The sequence below is a fragment of the Bos mutus genome, chromosome 17 (assembly GCF_027580195.1).
Source record: "Bos mutus isolate GX-2022 chromosome 17, NWIPB_WYAK_1.1, whole genome shotgun sequence".
Lineage (NCBI taxonomy): Eukaryota > Metazoa > Chordata > Mammalia > Artiodactyla > Bovidae > Bos > Bos mutus.
In genome coordinates, this window is record NC_091633.1 from 64,753,929 (window position 1) to 64,770,439 (window position 16,511).

Consider the following 16,511-nt stretch of genomic DNA (forward strand, 5'->3'; position numbering starts at 1 on the left):
TTTTGACAGCTTTTGACATTTAAAAAAAATTAAAATGTCCCCCAAATCTTGATATTTCGATGCTGTAAGGCTCGCTTATAGTATGCTAATATTGTTTCCCATTAAGGAAAGGATTGTGAAAAAACATGATTTTACACGTGAGGAATCTAGAACATGTGAAAGTAATACAAATAAAACTGTCTGAAGCCTCAACCTGTCTATAAAATACTGGGTTTGGGGGGTCTCTGCTGCTCCGTCTTCCGCCCCGACCCCGCTTTCTTCAGGTGGGATAGTTTCCCTTCTTTCCGTGTGCACGTTTAGACCTGCCGAATAACTGCTGTCCTTACTTCTCCCCCTTTGTTGATACTGAATATGTCCAGTAAAGAGGGGTGGCCACTACTCCAGTGCCTACTCTACAGCCAGATCCCCAGGTGAGCCAGGAGAGGTACAGCTTTGTCGCTCTGCCGGGTTTTTTGTTTTTGTCTTCTGCCACCTTTTCTGTTTCCTTCTGCTCCATTTCCATGGCTGTGTCTGGCTTGTACCGATGACGTCTGTGCTGCAGCACGGGCGTCCTGCCGCGGCTCCCTTGCTTGCTAGAGAGCCGGGCGCCTGCAGGAGCGCGCTTCGTGTGTGGTCTGCGTGCAACCACAGTACACGGCGATGGGGGAGGCGCGGTGCCTCAGGGGGCCTGTCTTCTAGTTAATTTTGGAACATAATCTGTTACTGAAAAAGGCTAAGCATTGTCGGTAATACGAAAATGGCCATAGAAGCAATTCTACTGTCCTTCCCTTCTTCCTCACTCTGGAGTCAATAGGCCCAGTATTCTCTCTCTAAAAATATTGGCAATATGAATATTTTTAACTGAAAGCATCTCTCTGATGTTAAGCTTATTTCAGATCATATTTTGCTTTCTGTAAAGTATTGGGTATGCCCCAAAATTTGTTTTTTAAGATCAAATGGAAAAATCCAAGTGAACTTTGGGGCCAATCCAATATTTCAAATGCTGGGAAAGCTAACATAACATGAAATTTGCATGAATACACTTCGCTGGGTTTACTGTATGGTAGATGTAGACATTTGTCAGGTTCTTAGCATTTGTGTTAGTGATAGCTTTACTATCATATGCTTATCATATAACTAAAATAACTAAATAAGAGTGGAGAGAGTGGTTCAAAGATCACATATTATGATTACTGTAATTTTGGCTACCCGAGGTCTAAAGAGGGAAATTAATTAAAAAGCTGTTTCATAGCCATACTTGTCTTGCAGACCAACTGCTTCACAGAATAGTCTAATAAATGTATAAATCTTCTTAACTAGAATTTGAGATGCTTAAATACAGTGATTCAAGAAAATCTTAACATTTCACTACCTCAGATTTTCAACTGAGTCCATATTTGGATTTGGGTTAATAAAGTTTGTCTTAAACTTACAAGTTGTGAGATGTAAACCACATCTCAGTGGTTAAATGACTTCTCTAAAAGAGATTAATCCACAAGCATGTTCAATACATACTATATAGTTATAAAAAAAAAAAGAGAGAGTTGTGTTTTTAAAAGCCACAGAACCCAGATGGATAACTTGCTTTTACAGGCATTTTTGCTGTAGTGTACCCGTTACCATTTAGAACATTCCATGGGACTCCCTGGAATTTCAAACAGAGCAATAACTTTGTAAACATAATCTTGTGCTTTTCCATTCTTGGGACAGAAGTGCTCCCATCATTGAAGTCTTCTGATTGACTAAATCCCTCCATAAAACTCAAATTTATCAAAATAGCTAAATAGTGTCTAATAAGTACATAGACATTAACCCGGGTAACCCAGTGGGTAAAGGGAAAGGGAAAGTCTCAGTCGTGTCCCACTCTTTATGACCCCATGGACTATACAGTCCATGGAATTCTCCAGGCCAGAATACCAGAGTGGGTAGCCTGTCCCTTCTCCAGGGGATCTTCCCAACCCCAGGGTCGAACCCAGGTCTCCTGAATTGCAGTCAGATTCTTTACCAGCCGAGTCACAAGGGAGGCACAAGAATCCTGGAGTCGGTAGCCTGTCCCTTCTCCAAGGGATCTTCCTGACCCAGGAATCAGACTGGGGTCTCCTGCATTGCAGGTGGATTCTTTACAACCTGAGCTATAATAGTCACCATAATTTGAGTATTAAAAATTCTCACTTAAGGTTTCTAGCTTGTGACTCTTTGTCTACCCAGATAAAAAGTGTTCAGAGCAAGTGAACAAGAAAGCCCCAAGTCAATTTCTTACCTTACAGTTGAGGGAAGGGTGGATAAAAGCTTATTTGGGGGAAAGAAAATCCAGGGTCTACTGAAGGAGAGGGAGCATCCCAGAGATGCTGGGCGTTGTCCACCTTCCTGTTGGGGCAGCAGTGTCGGGGCAGAGAGCCCAAGGTGACCCTGTCCCAGCTTTCAGTTACCTTCCCGGAAATGGAGAAATGTGCCAATAAAAATGACATGAAGAACTCACTAGACAGCATTTTTTTTTTGAGCCTTTCAAATACTATCAGAAACTTAAAGAGCTATCTATGTTCTTGCCATAGACAGGCAAGAACACTGGAGTGGGTTGCCATTTCCTTCTCCAATGCATGAAAGTGAAAAGTGAAAGTGAAGTCGCTCAGTCGTGTCCGACTCTTAGCGACCCCATGGACTGCAGCCCACCAGGCTCCTCCGTCCATGGAATTTTCTAGGCAAGAGTACTGGAGTGGGGTGCCATTGCCTTCTCCGTTAAGGATAAATATGAACATGTATATGCAGATACCAGTTCAATCCCTGCCAGTGAGTTTTGTTAAGAAATTATGTTTAGGCAGGAGGTGTGTTTTTAGGGACACTGCTTGGCCACAGGGATTACCATTTACAGGAACTAATTTTTCTTCTTTAGTCCCTTTCCCATCACTGCTCCAGGGAAATCTTTGATTGCAGAGTGGTTTCTGAAGATCAGTGAAAGGTAACAGCACTTGGGGAAGAGGACCTGAACAGGTAGTTGTGTTGAATGAAGAGGAAAAGGAGCCAGACTCAGTATCAGCTCCTAGCAAGCTCACTAGCTCATAAATATCTCTTTTCTATGTGAATTCCTACCACCAGTTCCCTTTAAAGAGAATTTTTAAAAGAAACAGCATTAATTGAAGTGTAACTTTTTTGAAAAATAAGCAGGACTGTTGAATATTCTAAAAAGTTTTCTAATTGTACAGTTACTTGTGTTGCACTTGTGCTATAAATACCCACATATGTTTGTTCAGAAAATCTAGATAACTGATAATGATTTATGAATGAGTGGTTTTAAACTAGAAAAGTTAAAGTTTGGTAATTGAAAAATAACTAAAATTTTTGCATCTTTGCTGAATTTTTACAGTGAGCCATACGATAAACAAACATGAATGATTCATCTCATCACAAATATTATGCTTATTGATCCAGAATTCTGCCTCCTTTCAAGGACTGGTGCTCAGTTTTTTGAGGTCACCTTTTCAGGAGTTTTGCATTTTGCTTTTTATACTTAATAGCATCATTTAAAATAACAGTTGTCTGCTCCCTTGTATTAAAAAGATTTTTTTAAAAGGAAATGGACTTTGCTTGTCTTTCTGTAGAGATGAATGGCAGTTTTCATCTACTTGGGGTAAAAACTTTGAAAATTAATGATAAAAGGGGTTAAGATAAACTGCCTAGAAAAGGAAAAAAAAAAACAAAAAACAAAAAAAAACTAGTACCAGGTGTTAACTAATAGCTTTGTGAAATTACAACCGAAGTGGTATAATTAGGAATAAGCCTGAGTCACAGTGAGATGTGTGACTAGCACTGTATAGTTACTGTAAAATCTGCAAGCTCACCCTCTCTTGGAAGCCGCCACGGCCATGCTTTTCGTCACCTAGTCTCTAAACTGAGCTTTCGACCTAGGAAATGTACGGAAGTTTAGAGGAGGGTGTCAGAAAAACCCACCAAGATTTGCTAAATAATGGGAAAATTAAACTAAGAAGACAAGAAAATGGAAGGAATCAGAAATAACTAGTCCAGATAAAAAGAAATCGGAAGAGTGCCTTTTATGACCTTTAAACAAATAAGTGGGTATTACAGGGGGAAATGACCAATAATTTTCTTTTTCCATTAAGAATACCCTTAGGATATGTGTTAGAATTATTGTATTGTGGAGTTGATCTGGGAGAGACTGAGAAATGCTTCAGTGATTCAGGTCGTTTGGACAGGTTATAGGACAGCCTTCCGAGTGAACAGTTACAAATACGACAGCCAAGCATTTCTCTACCCTCGCTGGCATGCAGGATTTGTGGACAAGTTCCCGTTCACATCTCGAACTCCATAGCGTTTTATATATTTGTTTATGTTACTGCTGGAAAACTATTATTGAAAATCTAGTTTCACTGCTTATTTGTCTGATACTTTGTCTGTAATGCAGTAAGACACGTTATTTTTGCTTTTTGCTGATTTGCCATCTGCTTTGAGCTTTCAGTGAGCTGCAGCTCCGTTAGAGCTGTGTGGGGCATGTCTTGGTGTTTTTGCCCCGTCTGGTGGCTCTGGGTTCTGACGACCTCTGTCTCCTTTGTTGTCTCATGGTCAGTTAATGGAACTCCCAGCAGCCAGCTTTCCACTCCTAAATCGACGAAATCCTCCAGCTCCTCTCCAACCAGCCCAGGAAGTTTCAGAGGACTAAAGGTATGAAATAGGATATGTGCCGTGTTCGTGTGATTCCGTTCTGTTGCATAATTTAGTGGTTAGTTTGTTCAGGGACTTGGGTGCAGTAACAAATCAAAAAGGAAAGAAGTTAGGATTTGGAGCCAGGAAGACTTGACTTTGGATCCTGTATCCTTTTTTTATCTAGTAATTTGGGTCAATTTACCTTAACTCTTCTGAGCTAAAGTGTTCCCATCTCTTAAATGGGAATATAAAATTATGGTTAGGGTTGAACATGATATAGTTTTATATCAGTAAACAGTAGTTTTCCTATTATAATCAGAATAATTTGCAATGGCAAAGCTTTGGAGATTGATTCTTTTTAGAAATCTCATTTAGAAACCATGATTCTTTTTAGAGATCTCATTTAAAATTCACGATTTTAATATTGTTACCATAATTTGACTATGTAAAAGTCTAAAATAGAGTGAAATTCTAGTAGAATACTTATATACAGAAGTTAGTAACACAAGAAAAATATGTTCATTTTGGTGAAGAAATAAATTTTAGGTTTTGACTGTGATCTCCTGAAAATATGAACAGTAATTTAACATGATTAAGCAATTGGTTTAATAGGCATTTTATCTAGTAGAGAAGAATGATAAGTGAAACCAAATTTGCAGAATTTCAGTAAGTTTAATTTGACTTAGTAGCTCTCAGTAGTTTAAACTTTTGAGTAAATTTGCCAGATAAAATAGCAGTACTTTTTTTAATTGAAGGATAATTGCTTTACAGAATTGTGTTGTTTTCTGCCATACATCAACATGCATCAGCCATAGGTATACATATGTCCCCTCCCTTTTGAACCTCCCTCCCACCTCCCTCCCCATCCCACCCTTCTAGATTGCTACAGAGCCCCTGTTTGAGTTCCCTGAGTCATACAGCAAATTCCCATTGGCCATCTGTTTTACATATGGTAATATACATTTCATGTTACTCTCTCCATACATCTCACCCTCTCCTTCCCCGACTCCCCGACCCTGTGTTCCTAAATCTGTTCTCTATGTCTTTTTCTCCATTGATGACCTGCAAATAAATTAATCAGTACCATCTTTCTGGATTCTCTATATATGCATTAGTATATGATATTTATCTTTCTCTTTCTTACTCTTGGAGTGTTTAGTTGACATTGGAAGTATCTTCATGGTGACAAATACATTCTCTAAAGTTGGTGACCCAAACGTTTCAGGTATCATCCAAGTGGGAAATTTTCTTTCCCTTAAGGATCTTGAAAAACATTTTCACTGGTAAAGTGAAAGATAAAAGGCCCAGCGTGCCTTGGGAATTCGGGGCGGGAACCTGCTGGGCTGGCAGGGCAGTGGGTCTGCGGGTTCTCCTTGCCTGCAGGGTGGTGTTCTCCATCTGACACTCGGTGTGCTTGTCAGGTCCGGAGACCATCGTGTCTACTTCCAGAGTGAACTTGCTATGTTCTTGTCTAAGTGCCTGACATCAGGAACAGAACTTTCTACTGGAAAAGGACAGACCATCTGGTTTTGTGCCTGCTTGCTTATGTATGTTGGCAGAATTTGGAGGGACCAATAGTCAGTCTGGGATTCGGAGCACAGAGCTCTAGGTCACCTCTAAGTGCTGGAAGTTCCTGATCTTTATCAGAAGAGCTGGCCATTTTCTGAAGTGCTAAATTGGCTTAGGTCAGCACTTAATATGATTTCAATGGAATTCTTAAATGTCAACTCCAGAAGAAAAGCTGTATCAATTAAAAATCTCTAATGTGATTATTTTCAGCTTTTCTTTCCCAACTTCTTTTCCCCAGAATAGATTGGAGGTGTTCTGTGTTTTAATCCAGGTAACTTTCAAGAAAATTGAAATAAAAATCAAATCAATTTATCTTGTTTCCAGTTTCGATCGTTTTATCCTTTATTAAAGCAAAAGCAAGCGATTCCTAGTGCTGGCGATTGTCAACCCATGCAGACCCAAACGAAGCTTTCCAGTGGTCCACCTGCAGGGCTCGCTTGCGTTTCTCCCCCGGCTGTTGCCGGAGGCAGGACTGCTGTGATCCTTGGCCTCTGGTTGTCTGTGGCCATCCCAGAGGGTACCTTAGACCATGCTCTCCTGGGTCTTGGTTGTTTCCCCCTTTTTTTTATCCATTGGTGACGTGGGCTCTTGTCTCTCTTCCTCGTCTGTCTTCAGCTCTTAGCCCACAATTGTTCTTTCCTGTGGATGCCCCCAGGTCAGGTGATGATGCTATGCTCCGTTACACATGTGCACATACTGGGAGGAGATCACTCACAGATGTGGAAGTCTGAAGTGAAGAATTGGGTTTCTTTTTTCATAGTACAGAAGTTAGTAACGTAATAGTATAATTATGTTTAAAAAATTATTTATTTTTGGCTGTATCAGGTTTCAGTTGCAGCACTTAGGATCTTCACTGTGGCATGGGCGTGTCTGACTCTTTGCAGCACTATGGACTGTAACCCTCTAGGCTCCTCTGTCCCTGGAATTTTCCAGGCAAGAATACTGGAGTGGGTTGCCATGACTTCCTCCAGGGGATCTTCCTGTTCAGGGATCAGACTCGAATCTCTTGTGTCTCCTGCATTGGCAGGCAAGGTCTTCATCGCTAGTGCCACCTGGGAAGCCTCTGTGTGGCGCACAGGCGCTCTAATTGTCATGTACAGGCGGGCTTATCTGCCCTGCGGCAGGGGATCAAACCCATGTGCCCTGCATTACGAGGCGGACTCTCAACCACTGGGCCACCAGGCAAGTCCTCCAGGGGGATTTTTAAGACTTGCTAACAAGGTTTAATAAGATTGCAGAGACATTAGATAAAATCATTCCCAACTACAATAGATACATCTTAGTATTTAGAGTAACCTCAGAATTTAGCACACACAGTTCCATGGTAAGTGCTCACGGATTATTCATTGATCCAAAAAGAGATGAAGAAAGTTACAGGAAATGCTGATTCCTGGTCAAGACTGACATTGAAATCACCAGTAAGATAAAGGGTAACACCCCTTTCGTGACCTCCCACGCCTTCCTTTCTCCTCCAGCACACCTGAGGCTTGGCTGACAGCTGCGAGACCGCCTCTGGGTTTCTTTTGATCATCTGTAAAAGAAGAACATTTGACTTTAGGTGACTCCTACAATGCTAAGATTGTAGTTCTTGTAAGTTGTCCAAAAACCTGTCTAGGAGGCTGGGGAATCCATTCTTCTTCCTCTCACTCAAGCTGATATAGACTCACTGAATCTTACATTAAATATTTGAAGCTAAACAAGTCTCTGCTACACCCATCAGCTGTTCGGATATAAAGCTAAATATCTGTAGCCCCTGCCTGTTCCCGGGGGTCGTACTTTGTGGGCATTCATTTCATCGCAGATTCCCCACAGTCGTGGTGTGTATTGACCTTGGGATGAAAACTTGCCTTTGAAATACTGCAGCTTAGGCGTGCTCCTTACTATACAAAATACCCTCATTTTGATGTCACTGTAAGGCTCTAGTCAGCATCTGTCCACATTTGCATTATTTTCCTCTATTAAGTGACATTACACATGGAGAATTACAGATAATTATCATGTGTTAGTGCTAGGCTTTTTCCTTCCCCTTCATTTAAAATAGCTCATTAAGATCCATTAAGAGGGGATGTCTGACAGTGGAGGGCCGTTCTTCACGGGCAGCAGCTCTTTACTCCTATTTATCCTACTTCGATGCTTTTATGGCTTTGTGGGAAGTCTCTTTGCAGAGCGCTGACAAAAGCAGGCAGCGCAGGCCAGGACAGCATCGGCAGGAGTTGACGCTCCCGTCACTCTCCCAGGACGCAGCTTTTGGCGCATGGCCTCCTCCCCGCCCCTCCCCCAGCTTGGTTTTACTTAATAGGGGCTTTGGCAAAGGTGAGCAGAATTTGCTATTCTGTCACAATCCCCCACCCCCCACCTTGTGGCAGATTCTGGGAACCATTCAGGCGTTTGGGTGGAGACACTAAAATAATTGAAAATGAAAAATACTGACATTGTGATGTTTAATCTCTGACTCCAGGGCGGCAGTGGTGTTTTTATTTGCTCCTCAAAAAACGTGGGGATTCAGAAGCAGCTCCCCCTCCCCCGCAAAATGCCCTCATTGCTTTCAGGGTAATACTCTTGTGAGGAAGACAACTCCACTCCATTCAGACGTGTTCACAGAAGGTCGGGCTCTCTAAGGGGCTGGACCAAAGGCAGGAGAGGAAGCAAGTTCAGTTCAGTCACTCAGTCGTGTCTGACTCTTTGCGACCCCATGAATCGCAGCATGCTAGGCCTCCCTGTCCATCACCAACTCCCGGAGTTCACTGAGACCCACATCCATCGAGTCAGTGATGCCATCCAGCCATCTCATCCTCTGTCGTCCCCTTCTCCTCCTGCCCCCAATCCCTCCCAACATCAGAGTCTTTTCCAATGAGTCAGTTCTTCCCATGAGGTGGCCAAAGTACTGGAGTTTCAGCTTTAGCATCATTCCTTCCAAAGAACACCCAGGGCTGATCTCCTTCAGAATGGACTGGTTGGATCTCCTTGCAGTCCAAGGGACTCTCAAGAGTCTTCTCCAACACCACAGTTCAAAAGCATCAATTCTTCGGCGCTCAGCCTTCTTCACAGTCCAACTCTCACATCCATACATGACCACAGGAAAAACCATAGCCTTGACTAGATGAACCCTTGTTGGCAAAGTAATGTCTCTGCTTTAGCATATGCTATCTAGGCTGGTCATAACTTTCCTTCCAAGGAGTAAGCGTCTTTTAATTTTATGGCTACAGTCACCATCTGCAGTGATTTTAGAGCCCAAAGAAAGAAAGTCTGACACTGTTTCTACTGTTTCCCTGTCTATTTCCCATTAAGTGATGGGACCGGATGCCATGATCTTAGTTTTCTGAATGTTGAGCTTTAAGCCAACTTTTTCACTCTCTTCCTTCACTTTCATCAAGAGGCTTTTGAGTTCCTCTTCACTTTCTGCCATAAGGGTGGTGTCATCTGCATATCTGAGGTTATTGATATTTCTCCCGGCAATCTTGATTCCAGCTTTGCTTCTTCCAGCCCAGCATTTCTCATGATGTACTCTGCATAGAAGTTAAATAAGTAGGGTGACAATATACAGCCGTGATGTACTCCTTTTCCTATCTGGAACCAGTCTGTTGTTCCATGTCCAGTTCTAACTATTGCTTCCTGACCTGCATATAGGTTTCTCAAGAGGCAGGTCAGGTGGTCTGGTATTCCCATCTCTTTCAGAATTTTCTACAGTTTGTTGTGATCCACACAGTCAAAGACTTTGGCATAGTCAATAAAGCAGAAATAGATGTTTTTCTGGAACTCTCTTGCTTTTTCTATGATCCAGCGGATGTTGGCAATTTGGTCTCTGGTTCCTCTGCCTTTTCTAAAACCAGCTTGAACATCTGGAAGTTCACGGTTGACATATTGCTGAAGCCTGACTTGGAGAATTTTGAGCATTACTTTACTAGCATGTGAGATGAGTGCAATTGTGTGGTAGTTTGAGCATTCTTTGGCATTGCCTTTCTTTGGGATTGGAATGAAAACTGACCTTTTCCAGTCCAGTGGCCGCTGCTGAGTTTTCCAAATTTGCTGGCATCAAATTGTGTTTTTTGCAAGGTGGGGATGTTGAGAAATAGGGTGGCGACCAAGTCATTAAGGTTCTTTAAAACTAAAACTGAACGATGTTAGGACAACTGAGACTTACTTGTTCCTCAGTTAAAACTTACTGGTTTTGCTAGATAGTTACCTAAAATCATAGAGTGTGGAAACTGGAAGTGACCCCAGATATTTTAGTTCATCTTTATCTTATAGATGGAGAATCTGACAGAGATATGAAGTGAGTTGCTCAAGTCCCAGTGGCCACTTGGGATCTCTGACCCTCTCAAGCGCTTCATCTCTAACCTTTGACCTTCCCCCACCCGCTATGGGTCTGCTTTCATGACCCCAACACAGGCACCCCTTGGAAAGCTGTGTTGCATAGGTCTTTTAGGAGGGGGAGTGCCTGGGTTTAGATGCTCTGAATAAAACTGGATTGTGAGATTGGGGAATGAACAGGGAGAGTGGAGGGTTGAGAAAAGGGATCCTGGGCTGGGGGAGAGGCTGGGTGAAGGGAGGGGGAAGGTAGAGGAGAACGCCTGTTGACAGTTCTTCCTGGGAGACTTTGGTGGAAGAGATTGTTCATCATATCTAATGATGATTCTTTTCAGGTGAAATGGTTACACCGTGTGACCAGCAGTTCTGCCTGACACCCTAAGGCTTAGTGGAATGACAAAGTCTGCAGTAGGTTAGGGTTACTGGTTTCCTTTGGAAGCCAGCAGTGGAGCTGAGCGTGGTCGAGATCGGCACAGGTTGGAAACGGATGTTGTGGTCCTGGCCCAGCAAGCACGGGGTCCTGGACGTGGGATGATGTTCCCCGGTGGTCCTCTGACCACAGGTCATGAGCAGTGTGGCATGACTGGGACTTGAAAGTAGATCATGCACATGACCTCTCCTGGCCCCCGAGGACGCAGTGAGAAAGCAAGGCTGGCCTGCTGGATGCTTGGAACTTTGTCCTCAGGCCAGAAATTCATAAAGGAGGCTGCTAGGGCTACTGGGCGGGTCCCGGCGTTCCGCAGAACCTAGACCCTAGGGCTGAGAGGTTGGCCTTGATTTTTGTGACGATTTGGGGAATCTGGCTTTTCTAAACTCAGGGCCCCTCTCGTTGACAGTCATGCAGGGAGGAGACGTTTTTGCAGCCAGAAACGGGCCACCTCCACGGCACCAGGCTGCCCACCTCAGTCAGGCATCTGGAGAGTCAGGCTGCCCTAGGCCTGTGTCTGGAGGGCACATGTCTCCTCAGGACTCTTGTTTATTTTCCTGTTACTCTCCTTGTTGTTCAGTTGCTGAGTTGTGTTCTGCTTGCTTAGTAGAATTTTCTGTCAAAGTCCAATCTGCCCCAGTTGAGAGGCCCACTTAAGCCTGAGGGGGAAGGCAGAGACAGCACCCCCTGGCATGGCAGTCACATAGGGTGAGACGCTCTGAGAAGGGTGAGCCCCCAGGCCCCTGGTCTGAGATGGACACAAGATGCTGACGTGGTCCAGTGCGGGAGCTCGGAAACTGGGCTGTCTTGGCTTAACCACTCACCAGCTGTGTGGCCTTGCACAAGTCACATCACCCTTACCTGTGAAAAATGGGATTTCTGGGACGTGCTGCACAGGGTTGAGCTTAACTGATTAAATATAAAGAAAGCACTTAGGATAACTTTGTTACTCTGTTATGCTGTTGTTATTCTTTTATATTCTGTTGTCCCATTTGTATTACCAGAAACATTGGGGTGTCCAGGTTCAGTTTTCACATGAGAGAAGTTTTACTTAGGAAAAAAGAAATTGATATGCAATGAGGTAAGAAGAAGGAAAGAGAAAATGAGAGAGGTCAGACTTCTCTGCTGATATTATTGCCTTCTCTGCTTTCCTGTTACGACTTGAGCTCCCAGCTCTACCTTTTGTCTCTGTTTTCCTGCCCTCTCTTAAAATTTTTTGAATTTATTTATTTTGGGCTGCATTGTGGCGCGTGGGCTTCTCTCTAGTTGTGGCACGCACACTTAATTGCCCCTAGGCCTGTGGGGTCTCAGTTCCCCGACCAGGGATCAAACCCACGTCCCTTGCATTGGAAGGTGGATTCTTAACCACTGGACCACCAGGGGAGTCCCTTCCTGCTCTCTCGACGTACTTCAACCCTATTAGTAATCTATAGATAATATTGTTAGTAACAAGCTATCCCCAGATTTAGCAGCTTAAAACAACAATAAAAAGTTATTTTCTCCCACAGTTCTTGGGGGTCAGGAATTCAGGGACGACTTAACTGGGATAAGGTCTTAGATGGGGTTGTACCTGTGCACCAGGGCTGCAGTTGCCCAAAGCTTGGCTGGGAACAGAGGATCCCCTCCCAAGGTGACCTGCTCACTTGGAGGCAAACTGCACCAGCTCTTGGCAGGAGGCCTCAGTTTCTCACTGGGTGGATTCCTTCATAAGTTGGCTTCAGTATTCTTAGAATGTTGCAGCTGTGTTTCCTGAGAGTGAGGGATCTGAAAGAGAGTGCTAGGTCCTGTCTGTGACCTAGCCTCGGATGTCAGGGACAGCGTCATTTCCATCAGAGCTTAGGAACTGGAGATGTCAGTCCAGTTGAGTGTGAGAAGGGACTGCACACGGGCATGATCATCAGAGCATGGGGACTGGCCTGGAGACTGGCTCCCACACCCCTTGTCTCTGCTTTCAGCTTGCCCAGAATTTCTCTCCTGGGCTGCCTCTGCTCCCTCAGTAGCTTTCTCCTCTCTCCCCATAAATCTCATTGGTCTGTTCTCCCTGCAGTCCTTCTATTCTGTAGACCCATCACCCCCTGCCCATTTTTTTCTCTCCCCACCACCACTGACATTTTCTTCTCTTAATCCCCGACTTCCGGATCCTCCATTTTCTCCTCGACTTCAGCCTGTGATCTCCTGTTTCCTCTGCCCAAGTTCCTCGGAGTCCCTTCGATCTAGCCGATAACCTTCCCTTCAGGAATATTTACTGTGTTTAAATCACAGCGTTTTCTTCAGGACAGATAGGCAGTAAAGAGTACTAAATGTGTCATCAGCTGCCAGATGGATGAAGAAAGCATTTCCCTGAAATTTAATTCATCATCCACGTCCCACTTTAAGACTTTCAAGGCTGTAGTAATTCAAGGCTTCAGAGTGAGGGGCACATCTGTGGACACTGGGGGCTGAAACGTCTCACATTTTGATGCTGACGCGTATGCCCAGGGGCTGTCTACTGTGAGCATTCTTGTTGGTTGAAAGAAGAAAGGGAAAAAAGGACGTTGGAACATTATCCAACATCTTGAGATTATAAACTGTCTGATGTGCTGATATTTTATCTGATGATGTCTCCTGGGTCTCCTGGCGGTGAAAGATTTTCCAGATTTGTGAAGTGTGATGAAAGGGCTGGTAGTATCTCATACTGATTGGCAGAGCTAAAGTGTAACTCTCTGACCTTCTGAACTCAAAACTTCTTTGCGAAGCTGTGAAATGTAAATCCACGGTAGCTTCTGACCTTGGAGAGGTTTTCGGCTTTTCCCTGGAGCTTAGGCTTTCTTTAGTATTTAAAAACTAGTTAATGGTCTTAAATACAAAGAGACTGACACCCTTTATTACCTCAGAAATAAAGTGAGTGGTCACTTAATCTCCGCATGTAATGATTTTGTTGACAGAAAAGCAAAAGAGGGACTAAGCAGTTTTGAAGATTTTGGTGCCCTAAAGAAATCAATCATCATGATGACTCGCAGATTCTGTTTGAGGACATTGATTTGTACATTGTAGTTGGTCAGCAGAAAAGAGGCATTTGGTGCATAAATGGCACACCTGGGTGGAAGCCCACTTTTATGGGGGTGGAGAGTTTGCCAGGCAAATCGGTGTGTAAGGTAGGATCAACTGTATAAACTTTATTTGAGTATAAGCAGCATATGTGTTTATCTCAAACACCCTCTTATTCATAAAAGTGGGTCATTAGACATTCTTCTCGGTCATGCATCAGATAATTGGGTGCTGTTACTACTTAGAGGTCGTGGCATTGAGCTGCCCGTGCCAGGGAAAAACAGGAGTGGCCTATGCTGTGGACACTGAAAGTGACAGTCACCTCTCCCAGCAGCCAGGCACCCTGGACATGGGTGGAACATCACACTGGGAGTATGCGGACATGTTTCGCAGGTAGGCGTGGCCATACCACTTGTTGCTCAAAATCCGGTAAGCCCACACTGCTTGAAAGTTTCCCTCAATAGGGATGTGATGAGATTCTTTGCTGGTTTTGGCAAACCATGTCATCAGCTGAGGTGGCAGCAATACTCAGAGGAGCAGAAGGCCAAAGTCGGCAGTTGCCACACAAGCCCTTTTGTTACCAGGTCCAAGTTCACACTGCTCACCACAGGATGGGCCAGTAAATTGAGAGAGGAGTTGTTGAGGCAAAGAGTAGTGACTTTATTCATAAAGCAGGAAGACTGAGAAGATGGTGGACTAGTGTCCCAAAGAGCCTTCTCACCCAGGTTAGGATTCAGGCTGCTTTTATACTAAAAGGGGAGGGGGCGTGGTTGGTTATTGCAAACCTCTTGGTGCCTGAATTCTTTGTTCTTGCAGCTGCTGGTGTAGGTCAGGTCACAGAGTTCCTTTAAACCTTCAAGACAACTGTTATTCTCTGTTCTGCAACTTTTTATCTCTGTATGAATGGAGAAATGTTACACCTTTAAACATCAGAGCCTTGATGCTGGGCTGTCCTGTATATTTCAAGCTATAGGCAACATTCTTTTAGTGATTAACTTGTAGCAAAAGCAATAGAATACAAAGGTCAAAGTGAAAGAAACAGCCAATATGGAGTCAGGCTTGCTCTTCTCTATTACACCTTCATGGACTTGAGCTGGCCCCTGTCCCAAACCATGTACATGTACAGACGGTGGGGTTCTGTGTACTGCTGGTCTCCAGCATTAACCGTCACAGGTCTCAGGTTCCACTGATTGTGCCAAGTGAGACCACGGCTAGGGTATGGCTGTAGCTCAGAATATTTTGTATGTTATGAATCTCTAGGTGCTGATTCAGATTAATTGTTCTCATATCTCATTACTAATACTGAAGTATTTCAGAGTACATTATTACAAATCCAGTATGAAAGTGATAAAGCCTCTCTTTTTATTTTTTTAAATAATTGTGTCTATTTATTTTTGACTGTGCTGGGTCCTCGTTGCCGCGTGGACGTTTCTCGAGTTGCATTGCAGCGAGGGGGAGCTGCAGTCTAGTTGCAGTGCTTGGGCTTCTCGTTGCAGAGAACGGGCTCCCGGGTGCAAGGGCTCAGCAGTTGTGGTTCCTGGGCTCTCGAGCACGGGCTCAGTAGTTGTGCTGCACCGCCTCAGTTGCTCCGAGGTACATGGGACCCCACCAGACCAGGCATCGAACCCATGTCTCCTGCACTGGCACGCAGATTCTTTGCCAGTGAGCCACCAGGGAAGCCCCAAGCTTCTGTTTTTAAATGGATGCCTGCTTTACACTAATTTTCCTTCTGATTAATGGAACTGATGTTTCTGATAGTTTTTCAAAACACCACAAAAATGATAATGGAAGCAAATCTATTTATCAGTACAAGTAATAATGTAGCATCCTGATTTTTTTTTAAAAAAAATCTTCCAATGCATTTCAGAGGTCATCATTTTAAAGAAAATTTTTTCTGAAGACCTCTTTATATGAGGAAAGGCTGTGTATTTATTTATCGACTTAGATATTATTTGACTAAATTATAGGAAGGTGATTATAGTTATGTAACCTGAAAGCATGTTCTAAATATACCGCAATGAATATTTTGATCAGTGAATTGTATTGGGTGCAAGACTTCATGAGGAATTCGAGGTTGTAATGTGAGACTAGCCAAAGAGCTCCTGGGCTCAGCAGCCAGACCTGAGTTTAGATCCTGAATTTACATTTGCTGTGCCATTTGGGCAAGTTATATATAACCTCTCTGAACTTTGGTTTCTTCACAGATCAATGGAGATGAAATAATACCTAATTCATAAGATATAAAAGTATTCATTTTAAGACTTAGCTCAGAGTAGGCACTCAATAAATTGCAATGAGTTTCTTTCCTTTACTTACAAAGAGAAAATTCTCCTTGGGCTATGGATGACTCACAGTGGTTAGGTTACTGGATGAGTGACAGAGAGAAGTTCAGGTAGCTGAACGATCAGTTATAATTACCGCAAGAAACTTCCTCCATGGAGGTTCTCAACCGTAGCTACACATTAGATCTTCTGTGGAGCTTAAAAATATCTTGAGGCCTGGGCCCTACATGCAAGGATTCTTTAATCTGTGGTGCAGCCTGGCA

General features: G+C 43.5%; 1 protein-coding gene across 8 annotated transcripts in view; it reads left to right on the top strand.

Moving 5' to 3' along the window:
- Positions 1–16,511, top strand: part of DCLK2 (doublecortin like kinase 2) — a 188,272-nt gene that overhangs the window by 124,903 nt on the left and 46,858 nt on the right. For 5 of the 8 annotated variants that reach the window (XR_011467483.1, XR_011467484.1, XM_070386640.1 and 2 more), the window contains exons 5-6: positions 360–410; positions 4,559–4,653. Coding sequence is in view for 5 of the 8 variants with exons in the window: in XM_070386640.1 (XP_070242741.1) it covers positions 360–410; positions 4,559–4,653 (146 nt within the window). In the remaining 3 variants the exon portion in view is untranslated. The remainder of the gene's footprint in view (positions 1–359; positions 411–4,558; positions 4,654–16,511) is intronic. The other 3 variants (XR_011467485.1, XM_070386642.1, XM_070386641.1) reach the window with 1 other exon arrangement.